We start from the raw sequence: 24946 nt of genomic DNA, 5'->3' as shown, positions 1-24946 counted from the left end.
TCGAGCCGAATTCTCATAGAGTGGCGACTAAATGGTGGTTCTTCATCTTATTATTATTACAACTAAAAAGCTTTCATATTTCATATAGAGATCAAAATCTGATCTGATCAGACGGGTAGATTTATACTGCCCCCAAGTGTACAATCAAGGAAATAACATTTTGAGTTCCCCTCATAAACAAGCTCTTGTTTTTGCATGTGAAACCAAAACTCTAATTCAGGGCAGTGAACCATGCAATGCAGACCCACATACCTGGAAATCCGGCAGTTGTCCACAATATTTATGATGGAGAGAATTGGAGAAGAACATAAAGAAGCTCCTTGCATTGGGTAAACCTCTCTGGTGTACATTATAACTGTCAGCACCACTTCTCCCACAATCTGCCACAGATGAGGAGCCCATGAGGGGATCCCCTGGGAGCGAGGTTATATGTTTAACAATGGGTTGGCCTGTTACCACTAATTTAAAACACATCTGACCAATTCAATTACCAGAAGACATTCCTACTGTACAGCAACCGTGTACCCCATTGTCACGTGTTCTGCACCAGTGTACACCCATGTGGTGACAGGAATTTGAAATCCGTAAAAAGACATTTAGAGATGGTACTTTTTTACCTTCGCCAGGACAGATCACCATGTAACTTGGTTGAAGGATATGGTATGGGTCAGAGAAGAACACATTCAATTCTGGTGCTCTCTCAAAGACACGCTTAAACAGGTGGGCATTTTCCTACTTCTGACCTTACTGTCTATTTTAACAATTTATGATGTTTATATTACCTCAAAATGTTTTATCGCATTATCTGTGCTCTATTTCTGTGTGATCTTCAAATTGCTTTTCAATTGTTTATTGTTGCTTGCTTTATATGTGTCCTATGGTTTGCCTAATATTTTTACTTTTTAGCTTGTGAAGCACCTTGTATCTGTGTTTAGAAATGAGATGTATAAATAAAGTTTATTATTATTATTATCATAGTTTATTGTAATTCCCCATTGTACTATATTTCTTATTCAGCAGCTGCAGCACAGATCATGAACCTGAGCTCCCAATAGAGACATGTGAGCCCTTTATTGTAGTGACTTTAGCTTCCTATTCATCAATATATAGATTTAATACATAGATTTATTTTGTATTTGTGCCAAGAAGGCCCAGTCGCTACAAACAACATAAAACCACTAGGTGGTAGGCTTTCATTGATAGTGCAAGAGGTGAGGTTAAACTCCGACTTATTATACCTTCCAACACGTACAGGAGGTTTTTGTTTTGAGATCTTCAAATCAAAATATTGACGTGATACATTTCTACATATCTCTCATATATCATTAAACTGTGGTAAGTCAATATTGGGGGTGTGGGTTATACGTTTATCTGTTTTACATGAAAATAAGACAATTCAAAAATAAAATAGCAACAAAAACAACAATATCTGACGGAATAAACGTCTATAAGTAGTAAATTCCTGTAGGTTTATCGGTTAATTCGCCTATTTGAGAAATAGCTTCAGACCATTCACAATAACACTGATGAACATTTGGGGATGGGTGACATACTCCGGCGTAGCATGGAAGGGCGGTGCTGATCATCGGTACAAAAATCATCGATGCGTGCCGCAGTTGAAATCCAACTGTCCACCCGCGCGGGACACGCTAAGACGACAAGACCAGGCGCACCCAACGTGCTCCAAACCAAACGCGGTGACGTCAGGCCTTTGTGCTGGCAAATCATGGCGCACGCTGGGCGGGCTTTGTGAAGCTGGATTTGAGTGTTAGCAGGCTAACTGCAGAAAGAAAGCTAACTAACCGTGCAGAGTGGAAGTGGAAGCTAACGTGAAAGGAGAAGGCAACTGTCAAAACAGCAAAAGGGAACATATACATTTCAGTGAGGTGGTGTTCCCGGTAGACGGCCACGCCAACATACTTTGTCGCCAAGTTAATTCAGGGACCGTGTTTGCCAGATGCCCGGGGAGCATTTTTGGATACTACACCGATTGTCCCATTTCCAAACGGAAACCATTTCTGGACAGACAGTTCGTGCTAGCTAGCTACGTGCTGCATCCAGGAGACGGTCCATTGTCACCTAAACATCTCAAACTGAATGTTGTGTCTGTCATGAGTCCGGCCGGGTGCTCCCATGTGAACGGTTATAAGGTGGATAATTGGAAACAAAATCTTCGGGTCATATACCAATGCTTTGTTTGGAGTGGCACTGCTGAGACCAGGAGACGCAAGGTAAAGAAAAAAACACAGCAACGTTAGCATCAGGAACACACGTGAATTCATTTTTTTTAACGCGGCACATACACGCGCACACACACACACACGCAGAACCGGCGTCCCACACGGAGCTCCACCACAGAGCTGGGGCTGAGCTAGACCTCCGTGTAGCTGACACTGCTCTTGCAGCAGCAGCGGTGCTAGCACCAGTGGGGGTTAGCCGGCTAGGTTATCACCGGTGTGTTAGCTAGCAAGAGTCTTCCTGTGTGGGGGGGAGCACATTTGTAGATTTGACCGCAGCTCTGAAATAAGTGTGTGTTTGTGTGTGTGTGTGTACTCGCGAAAGTGATAATCATCCACACTTTATTTGGTCGTGAGTCCATCGGGTGTTGTTAGCAGAGCGGCGGTGTGGTTGATGCTGTGTTAGTTAGCCGGATTGCTAAAGTTGGGTTTTGAGGAGAGTTGTGTTCGTGGGCTAACACTACCACAACCAAGTGGACCCATTGTGTCTCTCTCTACATACAAGCACACACTCTGGGTCTACAGATTATCGGTTCACTGCTGAGCATCAACCCCCCCCCCAGGGTCAGTGTTTTTCTGCCCTGGTCGTTCACTCAGGGGCTCGGATGCTGGGACGTCCGTTCATTACTTTCATTGCCAATCTTTCTCCTTAGCTCGCCCCACACCTGCTCGGCCTACACCGTGTGAGGTCATCGCCGGACTGTCTGCACTTCCTCTCCCCCTGTTTGTCAACTTGTTCCCCTGATTGTCCTGTGCCATGATGTCCGTGTTTTACAAACAACAACTCAAAGCTTTTATTTTCAATGTGGCTTAGTAACGTTTCATTTGTGCGCTGCTTGATTGTTGTCATGACAAATACATGCTTCTCTTATACATTCCATACGTTTTTATGTCGTTGTGCAAAAATAGGTGCGTCAGAGTGATGCAGGATGGACGGAGCTGGTGAGTTGATGATTATTCCCTCCTCATCTTCACTGACATACTTGTAGTTCAGATGAATACGCCGGCTTGCTTCCTCTCCTCTTGCTCACCTACCTGTGTGCCTCGGTGCCTCTTCATTTGATGCACTGAATTCTAGATGTGAACCTGTGTAGCGGAATAATTCCGCCTCAACCTAGGATCTGCTGCACCAGCTAGTACGACTACCTGGTGGGAGGTTGGACTGGGAACAGAACAGCAACATGGCATAATCCAGTTACAGTAAGGCATGTCAGAGGAAATAGCTAGTGCAAAAATGGTCAATGACCCTTTGTTTATACAGTGTTGTAGTGACATGCTTTGGTTTGGTGCTCGCATTCTCTGTTTTGATGCTTTGCAGCATTAAGTAGGAAAATGTATCAGGCAGCTCCGAAGGGTTATCAGGCAGTGGAGAGGGGGACTGCAGGATGAGCTGTATTCATTTTTGATTGTGTAGTTTCAGCAGGAGGTGTCACTGATATAAGCCTGGTCAGGGGAGCTTTCTGGCGCTCACCTCATTGTGACTCATTGGTCTGCCCAGCTTCCTTTCGTTTGTCGCAAACCTGGTGTAGTGGTTAGATTTGGGAGAACCATTCTTTAAATCAGGTTTGAAAACAACATCACCGGCTCGGGGTCATCAATGCCATCCTTGGGAAAAAAATCTTTTTATCTCTCTGCCACATTAAGAGAAACAAAGTGACAATATGTGAGGCTCGTGGTGAAAGATCTTCTCCCTGCTCTGCTACCATGCCCTCCTGGTTTGAAGCCAGATTGTTGTCGTAGTTCGCAGTCACAGGATAGTTGGCGTCCAAAGACAATTTTACATGTGAGTCTTTCAGTTTGTGTACAAATCTTTTATGCCCTGTCAGTGTCCCCACCTCACATGCCTCTGTGTCACTGCAGCCTCAGAATCATGAATTAATCTTACATAACTGACAATAGGCCTGGCTAGGTTTTTGTCCCTGAAAGACTGCTGTGTAATACTGTTTTGAATATAATAGAGGTTTTGTAAGCACGCTGTCCTTGGCATTAAAATCTGTTCTGCTTATGTTTTAGCTCGCATAGGACTTTGTTGAGTATCAGCTGTGCGACATCTGTTAAATTGTGTAGTAGTTGTTCTGCTCTACCCCCCCCAGACATTGATGGTCTAGGTGATTGATGCAGAAACAAAGGAGATAACGTTGGCTCCCTACAGCCTGATTGCCCTCCACGATGTCCATAAAGGAGGATGAATCTTGTGCCTCATCCCTTCTTGGCTGAGCTTCTTTACCCTCCTACTGATCTGAAATGCAGAGCAGGTGTAGTGCTGCTCCGGTGGTACACAGTATCTTCTACATAGATGGAAGTTGAAGGACATCCCCATTCATTGACTGAGGGAAAGATGAGAAGAATTTTTACATTGTATCTGGACTTTGTTTAATCAGCAGTGTCTCTAATCCGGAGTACCTTATTTCCCCCCCTTGTCTTTACTTTTCTTTTGTCTTCGGCTGAATCCCTGCAAGCTATCACCCTCCCTACTGCCCACTCAAATAAATTCCCAGGCGATGGGCAAGAACAACGGTGGAGAATCTACCACCTGTTTTCAGTGCACAACCTTAAAGGCACATGTGTAGAAAAAAAAAGATGGCGGAATAAATGCCTTAGTTATGACTTTCCTGAGATGACACTGCAGCCTAGTGTGACTCTGGATCATTTATCTTTAATTTGGAGACAGTAGCGTAGTTATTCTTTTGGCAACGTTGGCCTTGATGAAATGTGGGAGATGACGAGCATAAACAAGTACAGAATAGAGTTTTCCCTGTGTTGTTAATGCGATTTTAATTCATTCTAATATCGCTTGCATGTTTCTCCCTTGCACTTTAATGCTTATGCTCGGTTCCTGTCGAGATGTGCTACATGTCAAGGGCTGGCAGTTACTAGAAAGGTTCTGATTGGCCTTGCCACATAGCCAGAAGACCTTCACACAATATAAATTGTCAGTTTTTGTTATGTCACAAAAATGATTTCAATTTCAGAGGAGGAACTACTGCTCTGATCTGCTTCCCATTCTAGCCTCCTATATCCTTCCTTTGACTCCTCTCTCTTGGTCTAATATTTCGTGCGTTGTAGTAATTGGTGAGTTTAGTGAGTGCTTGTTTGATTACTGCACATGAGGCTTAGTTTGTTTTTGTTTAAACAGATTTATGATGTTAAATGAGATTCATGCTCCACCTGCTTGCCAATTACCATTTCACCAAAATTTTACCCAAGGACGTCCACACAGCTCGTTGATAGAAACCTGTTCTTGCTTGTCACAGTTCAATTCATTCCCCCTCAGGTCCCAACTCTGGTCATATTCATAATTTATATATTCTGAATGGCTGGGATGGTGGAAGGATGGTGTGAATATTCATGAAGGTTATGGTTATTTATTTTGTGCGCTGCTCCACTCAGCAGGATGGACTTAAATTTACTATCCGTAAGAGAAGGTTCTATGTCTAGTAAAACACTGCCACGATGAAGGAATCTGCCGTGCAGTTAAACCTGAGCTATTATGTTTGGTTGAGTGGAAATTGGATCAGATGAGAGGAGAGTGGGTGGGGTTGGCAGAATTTTGTAGCCATAAATGCTTTGAAGAAGCTGCTGTCACTTTGATTAAAGGGGTAAGGGTCGTGATTAGAGCGCTAGCTGAACGATACTTTTTTTTATCTTCTAGTTTTGATGAATCATATATGATCAGAGGACCCATAACCCCCCTCCCCCCATCTCTTTCCAACTAGTTCAAACCCGCTCTCTGCTTCTGATGAGAGAAGATGTGAGTGAAAGCGTTTGCTTAGATATTTCTGGGAATTTCAGAGTTAGGGAAAAATAGATAGGATGACACATGTTCTTCCTTCTGTCATTCCTTTCTCCCACTTCACACACTAGCACACACACAATGACCCGAGGCACAGCCCATCCCAGAGAGCTGTTTATTCCTGGGCTGCGAGCAGATCTCTTTGTCAGATCAGCCTCCATCACATCACAGGCCTGCTCCCTGACTCATCAGCATACGTTTGTAGCATCAGGATCTATTCCTCCAGTCTCATCATAGCCCTCACTTGTTCCTCTTCTGTGCCCACGCTGCTGCTTCTTCCTCCTTTCGCTTGCTTTCGCTTTTTCTATCTGCGAAACCTAGTTAAGCTTACAACTCTTCTTGCTTTCTGGTTACCCCATTAGAAATGGTGCCAAAAAATAGCCTGTCCCTTTTTATCATCTTGGAATTCTAATTCTGTAGTAACACAGTTTTTAAAATGACACAAAGTATTCACATTGTTAAACCATTACGCGTAAATATCATTCCATCTTCACAGAGGTTTGCATCTGAAACTCCTTTGAAATGAACAGCCAAGCCTCTAATCTTTTATTTCCCTTCCTTGTTTTTCCTGTTACCTCGGAGACTAGGTTTGATGATGTCAGATGTTGGTTTCTTCCATGTCAGTCACTGTGGCTGTGGCTCAGTCATTCAGACTAAACAAATGGCGCAAGGTCTTAAACCTCCTCCAAGATTCGTCTTTGGCTTGCTGTGTCACCTTGCAGCATCCCTTTCACGTACTATTTCCTCCCAGTTTCTGACTTCAATGGAGGTGCTGTGCGTCTGTGCCTTCCTTGCTGTTTATTTCAGAACAGATATACTAAAGGAGGGGAAAAGCGGCAGTACAGCATGTTTGGCAGCTCCCTCACACTAATGCACAATCTTGAACAGGTATCAATCCTATATCAAATTTATGCAAAAAGGACATCAACTCAATGGTGTATGAAACCGCTAATCTAAACTGTGTCCAGCTGTGATCTCAGTCCCTCCTCATGATTTTTTGACCATTTCTCCTCTTTGCTGTCCCTCCATCATGACCCGCTACTTCACATTTTACTTTCTAAAAGCCTGTGGAAAGGCAATGCTGCTACAAAGCATGCTGGTCATGGTCTGAGCCAACCAATGAGGCTGCTGTCCAGCCCTCCCTTAGTATCGCCATCTTGCTAATGAGCTGTCAATCACTCTCCAGGGGCTAACCTAGCCCAAAACCAAGAGGCAATCAATCTTTTCACCCAATTGTTCCCCATTGTGAAAACCTTGAACACAAGTCACAGCTTTACTTGGGACTTTGGACTGGAAGTGTTGCTAAGTGGGAAAAAAAACAGAAAAGGTGAAGATTAGACCTTTTGCAAGATAAATGTCCATAAACCGAAGTCCAGACATTTTCTCAAATTATCCTGATCCCATGAGAGAATATGAAGGAAAATACGCCAAAATTCCCGCAGAGCAAGTGTTGATAACATATCTAACCCAAAACTAGACGAATACAAATATCTAAGCATGAGAAACAGGTGCTATACACGTAGAAGACACAACGAAGATGTCCACTTTGAAAGAAAACAAGATTCAAGAGCTTTTGGTGATGACTATAATGTTCTGGAAATTGTTCTGTTTTGTTAGCCAGTTTTCTACCAGATCATTATATCACACCCGAAATAGCAAACTAGCACGAACCCTTTTTATTTTATTTTTTTACTGTAAGTACAGGAATGCTTACTGCTAACTCCATTTCCCCCCCATACCCTCTGATCTCAAGAAACAAGCCAAGCCTCCCTCCCTCCCCCTAATCGACTGATCTCAAATCCTATTCACGCATGCACGCCTTTGCAGATCCATCACATGTGCCACAAACCCCCTGACAAGAGGCTAGACCCCATAGGCTGGGGCTCACGGTTGATAATGTCCTTACAACATTGTGTGACAGTATGAGGCCAAACTATGACTCAATTGGACGAAATGGGAATATCTTCTCCCAAAAAGACCACACGTCACATCATTTTCAACAGATGTTACAATAAGCTAGTGAGTAAGAAAGTGAAAAGTGTATAGAAAAGATTTACATTGTGCTTGCGTGTCTCTGGGGCTATTTGAAACTGCATATTGCAGGCCAGCCATTGTCATGTGGAGATATCGGGCGGGGTGGTGACAACATCATCTGACCAAGGCACTGGCAGGCTGCAGCCCCATGGGGTCAGTCGGCAGCACCGTTCTTCCGCATCATCATCAGTCTCCTCTCTCTGCCTCTCTTGGCTTGTTCCCATTAAATATAGAATCAGAGAGGACCCTGTCTGCGTGTCTCTGAGACGCTCACAGCAAATGTCTGCGTGTGCACATAGTTTTGTGGAGAGGTTATCTGTGTCTTTTTAATGCAGATTTATAGCTTGCTGTATGTATGTCAGACATTGTTCATTTGGTTGCTGTATGAGCATGTGTGTGTTGAGATGCATGCACAGGCTTATGAGTTCGAGGCAGCATGGTGAGTCACTGCTCTCATATAGCCCATGCTCTCTACTCTGTATTGACTCTCCCTCCCGTCCCCTCCCCACTCTGTTCTTTGCAGCAGCAGCAGGAGCTTGCTCAGTTATGGCCAGACCTTTGTCCACATCATAATCGTCATTGCCTTTCTCTCTCGTCCTCATGTTGCAGCTCATCCCATCCCTGGTTTGATATATCAATGCATTAACCTAAATGCTCAAGGAGGAATAACGCAGAATTTCGGAGATGCTTAGTGTGAGGCATGGCTTTTGCTTTATTTAGATGTCTATGTATGCGGCTGGATCTTAAACATGGGAGGATTCATAGCTGCTCTCCCTGCGTCGTTGTGAGCTGATGGCCACTCATCGCTTAGAGGACCCACAAAGCATGTAATGCTATCTCACATCCGTGTTAAAGACGTATCGGAGATCCATTCATCCAGCTAATACCTTCCTGCATCTGTTCTCCCATCAATCAACAGCTTTATACATTAGAGGGTCATTCCACTGGACACGGAGCCCTGCCTGATGGGCCTCAGAGAGCACATCCCAGATGGGCGATGCAGCCTTGCGCAGCACTAGCATGAGCTTGCTACCTGTCCGACACTTGTTCCAGTCATCTGAGCCAGTGGCTGATCAATAGCTGATCTAATAGAACATTAAAAGCCCTGGGCACACAGAGATGCAGGACTGCTGACACTGAGGAATAGACGGACTGTGAACCGTGTGTGCGTACGCAGAGATACATTTTCTACCCACTAAAGGGGTGTTAAGATGGGGGAGGGTGAGGAGGAGGGCAAGGCGTGGCATTGGCAGGGTTTCTTGTTGTTGACTTGGAGTCCTGGTGCAATGAACGCGCAGGGCGGGTGGCTTCACTGCTTAGAAAGGATAGGCAACCGAAAACGTACATTTAGGATTTCAGGTGAACAGTATGTGGTCTTGTTTTACCATTTGCTCCTGCATGTAGGGTTTCATGTGGACTCTAAGAACACAAATGGTGCTTTACTCTCTCTTCCTTTTTAACCCGTCTGTGCTCATCTATTCTCTCTGGATCTCAGGGAAACAAGCTGTGCCTTTAAACTTTAAAGAGTCTGCTGTGGATGTCAGTCTCGATCTTGGTTTTAGAGTCAGTCAACGCGTTGTTTCTCCCCCTCTGTCTGTCACTCACCATTCATTCCAGCTGGCTTGGCCCAACAGTCCAATATGAATAAAAACAAAGCTTAGTGTCCATAACCCTGAATATCCCCACTACTGCAATTTCATCACAATCCCAATGCTTGGTCAAAACGCAGGCCTGTCTGTGAGTTTTGCAGCCTGTCTGCAGCAGTGGACAATGGACAGCAGCTTTTTTCAAGTGTCTCATGCAACACCTCTCCCAGTGTAGCACGATGCGAGAAAATGAACGAAAGTGAATATTGAATCACGTCTGTCTCTGTCGTCTGGTCCTTGCAAATGATGGTCTGCATGGGACAGTTATTTCAATCTTGTACCCACCAGCATAAATAATTGTAACAACAGTTGCTCATCTCTTTATTAAATCATCTATTGAAGGCACAACCTTGAGGGAATTCTAACAAAATATTGCTAAAAGTAAAAAAGAAGTGGCTCAAAGGTCAGGCAATGGAAAATGATACTGGCTTAAAACATGATTATTTCTTTATTTTGGTGTTTCACATAGCAAGAGATGTGGTATTATTGCTATTAGAGATTGAGTGATACAAACATAACTTTATTTTTCTGATACATCAGAATGCAGGACATTTATACAGCCTCACACTAATTGCCCACCACCAACCATATAAGATTATTTGTTGGCAAATCCTTCCTTAGCTAGATTTGAATTAGTCCTTGCGAGAAACACAAACTGCCAAACAAAGCTTCATAATAAAATTGACCTAAAATGTTGCAGCCTAGTTTAAGGTCGTCTGGCAGCTTAAGTGTGATAAACATTGCTTTATTATTCCACATAGGCAGTATCAGTGTTTTGTTGTGTATTCAGGCCATTATTGTGTGTTATGTGTCATCCAGAGAGAAGGAAGTGAAACTGCCTGCCACCAACGCTTGTATTTCTCTTGCACAATGAGCATCAGTTTTGCTCAGATGGTGTCAGGTTCGTCTATTGTATCGCTTGTTAGAGGATTGCAATAGCAGACAATGCAGCACAGGTGCTGTTGAGTTCACAGATTCAAGTTCTGTAGCCTTCGCGTGTAGGAGTGTGTGTGAATGTGGCTTCCAAGCTGGTCTTACACAGTGTACCAGAAACTGAAAACTGCTAAATCTCTCCAGCCAATAGTCACTTTCTCATTATGCGTCTCTTCACCTTTGCTTCACGCCTCCTTTCCTTCTGTCCTCTCTCGCTATGAGTGAACCACTCGTTGCAGCAGGTCTGTGTCCTGAAAGGCTTCGATTGGATCTGTGTCTTCTCCCTCGATCCCTTCTGTTACATTTTTCCCTCCCAAATCTCCAAACTTCTGCTGCACTTTCTCTAATAAGTGTTCAGGCAAAGCAGTGAGTGTATTCACTACTACAAGATTCTACATTGGGAATTGACTTTTCTTAAAATGCATCTTACTATACAATATGTAAACTGTACTTTACAAATTTGACGAGGGTTGCAGCTTGTGCCAATCAAGGCTTAACTGTGTTTTAAAGGCATTAGAGTTGCATCAGAATTCAGAAAAACATGACGCTGCTGTAAAAAGCCAAAGTTAACACTGCCGACCCTGCTTGAGTTTGAAAAGTCTGTGGCTGCATTGTGGTCTGGACGGACAGCAATGGACAGCAACAGATGCGTGTATGAGAATAATGACGCAGCCACCTGCGTTCACTTCCTGAGTAACTACCATCTCATCGTCCGTCACTATTATTTTTTCTTGTCGGTAATGTTTTCTGTAACTCTGCAGTCAACTACTGAGAAGACCATCCGTTTCCTCTTAATGACATGCACATGTCTAAGGTTTATTAATGGTTACAACCTATATGTTTCAGGTATGTTAGTATATAGAGATCAGTGTTGACGCAGAGCTACAAGGTGGACAGAGATTGGTTTGGTTTAAAAATCGACTTGACTGGTTGTAGCCCAATTTTCCTTCATTCAAGGTTTTTTTGCCAGTGTGGACGTGAAATGGGTCTTAATTTGAATCTATGAAGGTTTTAAAGTCTTAATTTATTGAAAACTGCAAAAAACGATTTCAATGACAATTTTCACCATGACCACACTCGTCTATTACACTTAGACTGTTCATTTTATCATTTCCATCCATATCTTGCTAGATTTCCCTGCTGAAATATGAACATTCATGCTAGAATAATCCTAGTCACTGGCGCCCCTTTCCCACAGATGTTCCATGATTTTGTGCATAAGGTTGGGGACCTGTGCACCTGTGCAGCCCCTGTAGGCCTCACTTTTGCAGATATGCTGAAGATGTCAGGCATTCTAATGTGCAATTTCTCCAATCTCTGTAGTCAAACCAATCACAACCACCCTTCAGCCGCTGCTGGAGTATGTGCTTCAGGCAGATCCTGCCTGCCAAGCATTAAATCCCGTCATGCCCTGCATGTCTTAGAGAGCAAAAGATTCGGCGCGGAAATATGTTGTTATTCAGTTCCATCCATTGGATTTGTCAACGGGCCCAGAAATCTTTAGTCTGTCTTCGTATCAGGTCTATTCACGCACTGTGTCCTCCAGAGTGTTTGTGTGACTGACTGGAAGATACAAATCTACCCGAGCTGCCAGGGACTTCCTGTCTGTTGATGCCACTCTACATTACAGCTCCTTCCTGCTGTGGAGGATTTTCTCACTATACTGACTCGTCTCCCTCTTTTGTCTCAATTCCTTGTCCCCACCCCAACCCCTGGTCCTTCCCTCTGATCTTTCCTTACAGGCCAAGTCGTGTATCTGTCACATGTGTGGCGCCCACCTGAACCGACTCCACTCTTGTCTCTACTGTGTCTTTTTCGGCTGTTTTACAAAGAAACACATCCACGAGCACGCAAAGAACAAGAGACACAATCTAGGTAAGCCCTGCACCCACTCATTCATTCCTTACACTGTCAGCATAAATCTGGAAGTAATCTAAAAAAGTAATTGCTTTATATCAGTACGAAAATTATGTATCTTTATATTAAAAAAATCATAAGAGATCCATCAATATATTATCCTGCCTTATGTCCACGGCTTGCTCGCCCGCATCAGTCTTCCCATTCATATGCACCCCTCTGGTCCACTGCAGCATTAGCCATTATCAGTGAAGGATTACAGCATTACTTTGGGCAGCTTCCTCCTCCGAGCAGACAGGGAGCTGAACCTCGCTCTAACCGCAGCACATTACCATTCTGGTGGGAGCTCCTTACTAGTCAAATGTCACGGGTTTAAGTTACGACACTCGCCTTCGTAGAGTAGCGAGGGAGGGGAAGATATCGCTAATCCACATCTGCCAGAGAGCCTAGCTTCTAACTTACACGGCAATTAAGCCAAATGAGGCAACAACGCTAATGAGCGAGGTTTTTGATATTACTCTGACAAGGACATGCACGTATGGAAACAAGGGCGGAGAGTGGGATGGCTTGGCTTGAATTGATTTAATGCATTTCAACGGTTTGGTTACACACGCATACCCCAAGTGCACAGCTACAGTGTTAATTAGCTTTGAGCGTTCCACAGGACCCTCTCCGGCATTGGCACTCTGTTCCTCTGCAGCTCTCATCAAATTAATCCAAACTCCCCTGACTGCTAGACGGCTACATGGCAAGGTCTCCTTTTACATCGTTTTCACCTCCATTTCCAGAAGATCTTACTCCTCAGGACTCCTTTCATCTCTTCCTCCTATCTCTTTTTTTTTTTTATAGCTACCTCATCCTCTGCAACCCCTTTCTCATCTTCCTTTGATTTTCCTTGTCCTTGACTTGATTAAGCAAATTTCTTCCCCATGTCTTGTTCAATACTCGTAGTGTGTGTATCTCTTCTTCCTCGCACTGCCATTTGTGCTGCTTCCATTTTGAGCTGGTCTTCAACAGTGGGGCAAATCCTCATGAATCCGTCTATAACCAACAGCATTGGTTGATCAAGTGTCAGTCTCCCCATGAGCTGTTGCTCCTCAGAATTGAATTATTGACTTTTCCTTTAGGAGCTTTTTTTCATTTAAATTAGAACTTAGCAACAAATCTAGTGACTATAGACAAACATTAGCTTCTTTCCAAAGTCTCATTCACTATTTCTACGTAAATACAGTTGAAATCACCGCACAGCCATCGTCTTTAACGTGTGTAGGTCTGATTCTGTTAGACAAAAAGATGCATTTATAAAATCAGGATGAGTGCAGTGCAGTGCAGCAGCATGGAGAAACTGCTGGGAAGTGACCACTTGTCAACATGTGGTCTTAATGGTCTGCGTTTCTATCACTATTTCATAATGGTCACAACAGTAACGCATATAAATCAGGATCAGCTTTATTGGGATTTCAATTGTATTAATATACTGTATGTGTGCATAAGAGAGGTAGCCGAAAATTTAGCTGAAGCTGACATTAGGCCCATTGCCAATATGATGCAATGGCTTCCAAAACATGTACATTTTCTGGCGGGGTTTAGCTATGTTCTGTCAACAGCCGCTCCTCTTTTTTTTTTTTTTTCAAATACCGTACACGGTCCCGCCACATGTTTTGACCTGGACTCGTTGTCTTTCAACCGGATTGCTGTTGTCTCGAGAGGAGCATCCTATTTAGTACATGTCGTCATGCTTCGCCAGAGAAAAGAAACAAGACATGAAAAAATTATCCTGTTTCTTAAAGTATTTGTCTGTTTTTTTGATTTTGGTGTTCACTTAGCCCACGCCCGCACAAAGAGCGGGCTGGGGGGGGATTTATGGCACTGTGATAACACAACACACACCCGTCAGGTTTTCTACATGATGTGTTGGCTCACTTTCTCAGTGTGGGCAGCACCAAAAACAGAAAAATGTCCGGTTAAGCTAAAAATAGGTTGTCACGGCAACAGAGCTGAAGTATTGTTGCCGTGGAGTTTGAGAATGGAACAGGGGGGTGTGTGAGTTGAAAGCTCAGGTGGGGGTGGGAGACATATACCTCTTCCATCACTGCTTCCCTCACATCTCCTATTAGTGTTCAGTGCAGGCGACGACATGCAAACGCTGCAGTGAGTGAAAAATGTAGCCGGAGAAAGCACTTGTCTCCGTTGAGGTTGGACAGTAAAATCAAATCCAATATGTATCACTGTGCTAAAAAGAAAATCAATTTGTAATTATGCCGCAATCTCTCTTTCTCTCCCCCCCCCCCCCCCCCCTCTCTTTTCCCTCCTTCCAGCGATAGACTTATTATACGGTGGAATATATTGTTTTGTGTGTCAAGACTACATATACGACAAAGACATGGAGCAGATTGCCAAAGAGGAACAGAGGAAAGCGTGGAAACTGCAAGGTATAGCATTTCATTTTCTGTCAGAGAACTCGATGCATCTTTCGAAGCGAGGCCATCTGAGTTCTCAGCGTCGTCACATTCACGTCACTTTGTATCTCCGCAGGCATCGGGGAGAAATACACAACATGGGAGCCGACCAAGAGGGAGCTAGAACTATTACGACACAATCCAAAGCGGAGGAAAATCACTACTAACTGTACCATAGGTGAGCAATTGACTGCACTGTTCGGTGTGGACATCTTAATCAGCCCCGTTTTTCATCCACTTGACAGGTGTGTATGTGTGTGTGTGTGTACATGCGCCTATGGCACGAGTGCACTGGGGATCATTCATGCATTTATGTGTGATAGCCAGGATCAACAGGACCAGGCAGCCCCCACAGGCAGTGCATTCGGGGGCAGGACACAGTGATTCCTCTCTGATAGATTCAAACACAGCGGGCCGGAATTTGTTTGTTTTTTCTGTTGTATTTTCTTGGTCGTCTGTTGGTTTGATATTTTTTTTTTCTTCTGGTATCTCCCTTTCTGCCTCTGATTTTGTGCGTGCAGCCTTTCATATTTGACTGTTCCCTCTGCCCACTGCCTCCTGCCATCCATCACCCCTTTCTATCTTCAAACAGCCTGGCTGGTAGCGATGAATGGGCAGCAGACCGAGGTCCAGTCTAAAGTGTTTAAGCTCTCGGAGCGCTTTCCTCCACGAACACAAACTCTGCTCAATTGGATTAGATCCCAGACCTTGCTGTGTCTCACCTGTTCCACTGGCCATCACTGAATGACTCTAGCTCCACTTTCTCACCCTAAATGAATCCATTCACAGCTTTGGCATCTGCCCCAGGAACACACACGGCTTTGCTGGCAGACCTGACCCGACACCATATTGTTATCTCTCCAGCCACACAACAAAACTTAATCTGAGAATACCAATGGCTTTTTACTTTCATTATGACCAAGGTTAGCTTGGAATAACAAAAACATATTTGAATGAATTAAGTGAGGATGTGCTGCAATGTAACCTTTGGCATTTTCGATTGATAAAAACAAGATTGTTTTTATGACCATCTTTAATGATTACATGTGTTATTAGGTATTACCATGTGTTATTCTTTTTGCTACTGATTCAGGAAATCTGTGTAATTGTGTTGGTTTATAACAAGACAACAGCTAAAAGTCAGTCCAGAGAGAAGGAAATCAGGTCTTCAGAGGTGATTCAGGTCACCCACACTCCCCAGCCGTATGACTCACCCAGCGCTGTCAGGTCAAGTCACGTTGTTCTCACTCTTCACTCCCTCTCTCCTTGTCCCGCAGGTTTACGAGGGTTAATAAACCTGGGCAACACATGTTTCATGAACTGTATTGTTCAGGCCCTAACACACACGCCGCTGCTGCGAGACTTCTTCCTCTCCGACAGACACAAGTGCGAGATGCAATCAAACTCCTGTCTGGTGTGTGAGATGTCGCAGCTCTTTCAGGAGGTACGACACACAATTTTCATGCTTGAACTTGTCATGTAGGTTTGTTTAAAGCCACAAAGAAAAGAAATGCATGTGAGTTTGAGACAAAAACTGAGCCATATTTGAGATTTTATTTTAATAACCATATAATACAGAATGTTCTCTCGCGCCGTAACCTACTGCAGAAGGCTGAGTCACTGTTGTGCTCTTTTGTCAAGTCCAAAGAGAGAGGCAGAGAGGAGGGGAAATATCCTGCCTGAAAGGAATGTACAGAGCCGCGAATGAGCTGAACGCTCTAATCACACTTTTATTGAACCTGATCAGCCGGCGGGAGTTATATTGCATAGCCTTTTATAACCCTTCAATCCCAGCGCTTTGATTCAAAAGTTTAGCATTTTACATCTAACAAACTCATTGGCATCGTGCGTTATGTAATGGTTTCCTTGTCTTTTCCCACACCGCCTTGCATTTTACTTACACCCTCTCACTTCCAAATATATACGAGCCCACAGATGGCAAATGGTGTAATTATGACACACACATACACTCCACAACTCGCTCACAGAGCCCAAACACAGCTAGCTGCTCAGCTACACATAGGAGATACTAACTCACCTTCCTCGCCCAGGGAGGCAGTCATTGATGTATCGAGTATTAAACAGTAAATTTAGGGTCAGTCAAGCAAAAAAGGAATGATCAATAATTTAAAGGCTCAAACACATGTGCTGTTTGTTTTTAAGTCTTCGCACCTCCTTGCCTCATCCCCAACGCTTTACTTTCGTTACTTATTTCCAACCCACCTCCAAGCAGTCATCAAAAGCCGTCTTCTGACTTTGCATATACTCCTGCACACAGCTCTTTACTTTTGAAGGTGAGAGGCACCCTCCCTCCTCCCGCTCCATTGTTTCCCCCGCTCGTCTTGTCGCGTCTTTCATTTATCAACCACCTTCAAACGGCCGAATACGAGCGACGCCAGTAAGACTCAAAGAGAGATGTCAGCGTGGCATCTTTCCCTCTCTCACAGCTCAATCAGGCTTCCCTGAGAGCTGTGGAGGATAAAGTGAGGAGTGTGTGCGACAGCTACGTGTTGAAGAACCAGAGCCCTCTCCGGCATTAATGAGCTCCGGTTTGAACCTCATCGCAGCATTTGCAAACCCACCGACTCTTTGCACTCTGCTCAGCTCTGTGGCTTTCTTACCCACGTCTCCTGACCCCGACCCGGACTGTCACTCACTCCAATTCCCATGGCAACGCAAAGGCTCCGCAGTGCTTCACACACGGATCTCTTTGCACCTCACACCCTCGCTCTCTGAGGAGGTGCTGTCATTAGAGCTGGTGCTGTTAGGTGACATGCGGGGAAATTCGTTTTTGTGTGACAAGGCTTTTAGGGAATCAGTAGTCAGCAGTCAGATAATCACCGTGACATACAGGACATCAGCGTTCTGGCTCAGTAATGAATTATAAACGAGGCCTTGTGGCTGTAATATTGGCAAAGAGGTGATACAAAATAAAGTGCCCATTAACAAAAGCAGCCTAACAATCTCCCCTCTTCACCCCCCGCCACCTGTTTAAACTTTTCTCCCCTGCTCTCAGTTCTACTCGGGCCACCGCTCGCCCCACATTCCCTTCCGGCTGCTGCACCTGGTGTGGACTCACGCACGTCACCTCGCAGGCTACGAGCAGCAAGACGCCCACGAGTTCCTCATCGCAGCGCTGGACGTTCTACACAGGCACTGCAAAGGGGACACTATCCGTAAGCGTCACTCAAATCTCCGTAAACAATGACTGTGGTTTAAAGGTTTTTGTAGGTATTTGCATTCTTGGAATATTTTCATGTCAGGCTAGAATTACAGCTTGTTCAACTCTGCCTGAATAAAAAAAGGACAGTGTCAGTTGAGAGCCTGAGCAACGTGTGTCTGGGGCTGTGCCACCCACTGTCTCTGATGCAGCATGTAGAGTTCTACCTTAGATCCAGAGCACAGAGCCTCACCTCACTGCAGATATACTGAAGGAGACTGACAATGGTGCGCACAAAGGGGACAGCGAGCATGAGAGCAGTGGGATGTCAATATGCCCTCCTGCAGGGCAATGACAGGCTGACTCACCAAAACTAGACCTGGCTGTAAGCCTTGCTCTGATTGGTTATAGAGGACTCAGAGAGTCAGGGGAGTGGAGAAGTGAGACAGAGGTCCAGACTGATTCCTTTAGAGGCGTTAAAGAGGTTGTTGTTGTGGTGTCATGTGTTTATACTTTTTCTGTCCTTTCTTGTCCACAGGAGACGACAATGGGAAGAAGGCCAACAACCCCAACCACTGTAACTGCATCATTGACCAAATCTTCACTGGTGGCCTGCAATCGGATGTTACTTGTCAAGTTTGCCAGTGAGTTTGTGCACAGTGCATGTTTGGGACGGACCACTTACACTCCTCTATATTGTATCCATCACACATGTATCCACGTTGTCCGCTGTAGTCCCCCCTCACAGCTGGGATGATCGATGTGTACACCACCCGTGGACCTGAAGTGGGTGAACCACCGGTTGTGTCCCCTCCACTGCTCTTATTTAAAGGTTCAGTCCCCGTGGAGCTGCTGTAAGGGGGGTTGTCTAGACAGCATCACAACCCAGGCATTGCCTGCCTGCCCCCTAGAGCTTTCCTGTCACATTAGCAGTAGCACGCTGCACTGAACTGCAAATCACCTTGCCCAGGCTATCAGGCCGAGCCCATGCTCAGTGTGACGTTACCTGCCTCTACAATGAGAGGAGAGACTGCCGGTGGTGGTGTCTTGTATTTCATTGTGCCATAAATTGAACCTCATTACACAAATGGTGTTCTGACTGCCTTCTACTAATGGGTTTACAGAAATGGTGCCATATTGGTGCCTTGTTACTGCACCAGAACAAATGCATGACCACTTGCTGTAACAACCATCTGCTGGTACTACTGGGTATTACAGCACTATCTGATTAACATTACTGATGTGCAACAGCACATCCTCTGAATATTTGTGTATTTTTAACACTTGTGTTCTACACTGGAAGCCTCCATTGGGGCTGGGCAGCAGTCCATCACAGTCATCGGATGCAACAGTACAAATTCCTTTAAGTCTGTAAAGCCAATTTTCTTTGTAACACTTCATTGAATTGCAAATGGACCTGAAAGAACGGTGTGTATATTATGCACATGCACACTCTCAATCTGCCTGTTGGCTTAGACAAAAACGTGATGAGAATCTACCGAGGCTGTGTGAATTATAGCTCCTGCGTTACCATCTATGTCATCATCCTTTCATCATGTAATCAGTGACACACAAACCTGCAAACAACTACACACTTTTAACCAGTATAATTGGACTCCCCTCTCCTTTCTCTAGTGGTGTGTCCACGACGATAGATCCATTCTGGGACATTAGCCTGGACCTGCCCGGCTCATCCACGCCTTTCTGGCCCCTCAGTCCGGGAGGGGATGGCAGCACAGTCAATGGAGAGAGCCACCTCACAGGGTCCACCACACTCACAGACTGCCTACGCAGGTACACCTTCAGCCCATTGGTTGCTTTTCTTTCTGCCTGTGAGGATTTCTTTTGGTCTTTTCGCTGCATCTACCTTTTAAAGCAGCTAAACTGAATTCCCCTCTAACTAGATTTTAAAATTTTGAATAGTGCCAAATGAAAAGGAGCCTCTTGCACAAACCCCATAGGTCAGATGTGTTTTGATGTGCAGCACTGTTAGTATTTGTGTTTCTCTGTGCTGATGCACAATGACGCTAAATGTTAAAATTACGTTTGCAACATTTTTGAAAGGAGGTATTTCTGCTCTCTAACTGTTTCCTTTCACTCTGCTTTCTTCACTGCCTCCACATCTTCAAATTCATCCGATCAAATGTCTGCACTTGAATTCTAATACATTTCAATCATCCCTCCACTCGCATGAGGGTCAGATTCCGTCTGCTCAGGCACAACAACCCTGTTTCCCCCAGATCTCATTTTCTCCCATCACCTGGTTGTCAGAGCAGGTGTGACCTCTCATATCTCCTCTACTGCCTCTTCTTTTCTTGTAATTTCTTTATCCTCCTCTCCACTCCACGTAATTCCTTTCCCCCCATGCCCCCTCTCTCTCTTCCTCTCACCCCCCCTTCTCCCTCGCTTTCTCTCGCTTGCCTCTCTTCCTTGTGACTTCTCTCTTCTTTCTTTCTTCTATTTTTTTTTCTTTACTACTGCAGCTCCTTACACACCCCTAGTTGCTGCAGCAAGTCTCTTAAAGGCACAGGACCGCTTGATGGTGTTGCCGTGGTGATAGAGGCGTTGACAGCACTAGCGGTTCTCTGGGTTGGGTGTACCCGCATACAGAGTGGCTGCACCAAAACTCTCCAGGCAGACCTAATAGTCAAGATGCTCTGATATCATCCGATTAAGTAAAAGCGAGAAATCTGGAACGAGACAAATTTAAGAATGTGTGAACGAGGGGAAGAAACCATAACGTCTCTTTCTCCCTGCTTTGATTTCCGGCCTCCTGTTTTTAATCTACACATTCTCTCCTCTTACACTGACTCCTCGTCTCTCTTTATTATTATTATTATTATTATTATTATTCCAATCCCAATCCCCTCTCTCCTTCTCTTTCTCTGCAGATTTACGCGGCCTGAACATCTAGGAAGCAGTGCCAAAATCAAGTGTGGCGGTTGCCATAGTTACCAGGAATCCACCAAACAGCTGACGATGAAGAAGCTCCCCATCGTAGCGTGTTTCCATCTCAAAGTGAGTCAACCGGTGACAACGTGCTGCCAATTATCACTTGTTACATTATCTGTCAGCGTCTGACAATTTGATTATTTTGAGGGCCCATCGAGCTTTCATGTTTCACGCGTCTAATTTGATCCTTCATCAAAATAGCAGCTCCAGTTGCATCTTGTGAATCAGGCCGTGTGTGGGCTTCGTTGAAGATCTCCCCAGTTACAGCGCTTTATAGCAAATTTTCAAACTTTTATCCTATTCATTTGTATCTATATTATCCTTATGGCGATATGTAAGAATGTTTATGTCCAGCCATGCTGTGATGGAGGCAAAAGTTCACATTTGTAGCCATGTTAGCTGTCTGGTACATGAATTGTGCGTAGGTGTGTTTCTTATGTGTTTCTGTTGTTGGTGCATGACCTCCTGCCGTGTAGCCTTTTTCACACAGTGTCCCAGGACGCCCATGATCTTAATGACTCGTCCAGTCCGCCACTGTCCATGTTTTATTTATTGTACAGTGATGGAGGCCAATAATGTATTTATGATATTCATAGGAGCAGGCTGCAAGAAGATAGTCTTAAATCAATCCAAGCCTGTTATTATCTTGTTATCAAAGCGTGCATGTTTGACAGCGAGGGCGGTAAACAAGTGTTTCCATTCTCAACGAGATTTTTATTTTGTATGTTGTAATGATAATGCCTGTTATTTCTAAATATGTTTCCTCTCCCCATCCCCCCATCCCCCCACACCCTCACCCTCACTCTCTCTCTCTTGCCATTTTTCTGCCCCTTCCCCCCTCTCCTCTCTCCCCTCTCTTCTCATCCTTTCGTCTCTCCGGCCATCTCCAGCGGTTTGAGCACTCTGCTAAACTGCGGAGGAAGATCACTACATACGTTTCCTTCCCTCTAGAGTTGGATATGACGCCTTTCATGGCATCAAGGTGAGACTCCCATTGTGTTTCATCCTCACACTTTCTCAGCATTTTCCCTGAGCCGCCCCTCAGCCCCTTTACCATTATAATAAAAGTCACCACATTTCGACCACCAGCTTTGAAAACATATTCTATTTTGACTTAATATCCAACAGCAGCCCCAAGGTTTACTTGTTACGATTTTAATATTTATAAATGTACTTGTGATATACTATTTATATATATTACGTCATATATATGTCACTTATGTCACAGTTATGTATATGCATGAATGCTAAAGCAGCTCTCTATTAATATATATCAGTAGCAGCAGCAGCAGTAGTCTTGCCCCACCCCTGGCTGTAGCATCCATTCACTTCAGTTCAGAGACACAAGGATCATTAGTGGCATAGGCAGGGAAGCTATCTGCCTCCATAGATTGGATAATCCTGCCACCTAGTGGAATTGTGTGGCAGTGTAGCATGTTTCCACATGCATGCATTAATAATGTCTTTGTTTTCTTTCCCCCTCGGTCCTGTCACCTGCAGTAAAGAGAGCAGAATGAACGGGCAGTATCAGCAGACGGTTGATGTATTAAACAACGACAATAAGTGAGTACCTTGGGAAACCTGATATTGATTAACACTTATCATCAGCAGTTAGACTGCAGCATTGTCATCGCAGGAGACGTTTATACTCCAGCACAGCAGCACATGCTAATGACCTGAGGCATCCGTCTGTGACTTCCCCAAATTAAATCAATTTGAAGCCGATTAAAAGCTGTTCACTTTCCTTCATCCGTTGCAGCTACAGTAGCTTTCATTTTCCAGGACATTTGCTAGGAATTGACTGTCTTAATATTATTGACAGGTTCATTGTGGTAAAGACAAAAGGCACAGAGCTCTTTAGCTAGCGACAAATTCTCTACATGAACAACAGTAAAGATGTTTAGACAAATTCAAACACCCATGTATGAGAAGGTTAGTGTTGATAGGTAGGACGGCTGATGATTAGCCAGCTCATCACTTCTCCTTTTTCTCTAGGTATTCCTTGTTTGCGGTGGTCAACCACCAAGGCACATTAGAGAGTGGCCACTACACCAGCTTCATCCGCCAGCACAAGGACCAGTGGTTCAAATGTGATGATGCCATAATCACCAAGGCCAGCATTAAGGATGTACTCGACAGCGAAGGGTAAGAATGGGAACAGATGTGAGAAACACTGCGAGAAGACAGGGAGTCACCTGACCTAACTGTTTCCGTCTCTTCCTCTCAGGTACCTCTTATTCTACCATAAACAGTTCCTGGAGTACGAGTAGTCTCTGTGACCACCGACCGTGAAGAACCACTGCTTCTGATGAGAGAGAGCCAAGGGACTGGGGACAGGATGAAACACAAACACACAAACCTACCTGAAACTCTTTTGACTACCAGTCTGCTCTTCCAGCTCTGGAGGACAAAAACAACAACAACAACAAAAAAAGACGTGTGAACTCATGCAACCTTTCAACAGAAAAAAAAAAACAAGCACTGAGCTACTTCTTGGCATCTACTTGACAAAATAAAACTGAATGAGGAGGAGAGAAGGAGGAAGAGTTGGGCGTTGTCGGTTCCAGGCTCGGGGAGAGGGGAGAGGCCCCACACCCCTCACGCTCTCTCCACCTTCCCCTTCCTGCTGCAGGGGCAAACTCTGAGTACGACTGACTGTCATGTTGATTGGGCACATCCGGATTTTTCTTACAGTATTCTGACCCCAACCACACACAATACACACACACACACACACGTGTGCGCGCACACAAACATACAAACACACAACCTCCATTTCTCTCCCATGGTGCTCTCGTTTCAACTGACCAAGCGTTTAACTTAGTCACGATGGAAGACTCGTTGTCGTCATATGCACTTGGGACTGAACGCAAAAAAAAAAAAGACTACAAAACAAAATCAATGTATTATGAACTTTGCAAGAACATTTTCAAAGGTATGGTTATGATTCTTATCATTTGTGAAATTAGTTATGAAAAACTGTACGAATCTAGTAAACATCTATTTTGAAGAGCAAAGAAAACATGGGAGAGACGCTGCCTCTGCCAGTTGCTGGGGAAGCGCTGCCATGGAAACTAAACAGATTTGGACCTGTGTGTGCTCATGTTCCATTATTTACTGTGTTGATTGTTTTTATTTTTAAGTCTGGTTGAGGGCAGGGAATATCTATTTTTTTAGCAACTCATTGAATTCTTTTTTGTTTACTGTTATTTTCACTGTTTTCATTGTTTTGTTTTTTTAAAATGTTCAGTACGGTCGTATGTCCCTCGCTGTCCTGGTACTGGAAATTCATTTTGGAAGTATTATACTTTCATTCTTGTGGAATTGTTGGTATAATGATGGTGATGATTAAAATTGGCTCATCTTTGCTGTTAATGAATTGTACGTTGAATGTGAGCTTTGGGTTTCATGCGGCATTCTGAAGAGGAGACACACACATGCGACACGTGAACACCTAGACGAGCTCCCTCTATTGTGCGACCGGGCTGTGGTCTCTCAGCCTAAACACCTTTTTGAATGATCTGTGGAACAAAAGCCCTTTTTAACAACACTGCATGCGACCGGGCTTTCGTGAACATGTGAAGAATTCCCCTCAGTAACGCCTCGAGCATCAAGCTGCCCAATCACGATTTCTTGCTCGGTCGTCTGTGGGTGGGAAGGCAAGTATATGAGATAATATCTGGTTTGGGGTGGGGTGGGGCGGGGCGGGGGGGGGCTAAAAACACATTGCACGTATATGGGCACTGTGCAGCTCAGCGCCGAATCCATCAGTGTTAATCTTCTCCATGGCAACTGTGCGGCTGGTGTCGACCGGTGTGGCTCGTGGTGTGTCTTGCCTCCGCAGTGCAGTAAACCCAGTGCTCTATTCAATCAGT

General features: G+C 44.5%; 1 protein-coding gene across 2 annotated transcripts; it reads left to right on the top strand.

The window, feature by feature from the left end:
• The first annotated feature begins 1726 nt into the window (after nucleotides 1-1726).
• LOC128458972 (ubiquitin carboxyl-terminal hydrolase 22) lies at nucleotides 1727-24446 on the top strand. Of its 2 annotated transcripts, XM_053444047.1 has the most exons (14): nucleotides 1727-2231; nucleotides 3147-3179; nucleotides 12386-12518; nucleotides 14819-14932; nucleotides 15036-15137; nucleotides 16237-16403; nucleotides 17976-18135; nucleotides 18658-18763; nucleotides 19755-19913; nucleotides 21011-21137; nucleotides 21962-22053; nucleotides 22572-22634; nucleotides 23067-23216; nucleotides 23299-24446. In XM_053444047.1, exons 1-14 carry the CDS (start codon nucleotides 2112-2114, stop codon nucleotides 23339-23341), a joined length of 1569 nt encoding a protein of 522 aa, XP_053300022.1. In that variant the 5' UTR covers nucleotides 1727-2111; the 3' UTR covers nucleotides 23342-24446. The 2 variants fall into 2 exon arrangements, with proteins under 2 accessions (XP_053300022.1, XP_053300023.1); XM_053444048.1 differs by lacking the exon at nucleotides 3147-3179.
• The last annotated feature ends 500 nt before the right edge of the window (nucleotides 24447-24946 follow it).

This window comes from Pleuronectes platessa, chromosome 16 (assembly GCF_947347685.1).
Source record: "Pleuronectes platessa chromosome 16, fPlePla1.1, whole genome shotgun sequence".
Lineage (NCBI taxonomy): Eukaryota > Metazoa > Chordata > Actinopteri > Pleuronectiformes > Pleuronectidae > Pleuronectes > Pleuronectes platessa.
The sequence above is the reverse complement of the archived record's forward strand: the minus strand, read 5'-3'. Positions and strand labels throughout refer to the sequence as shown.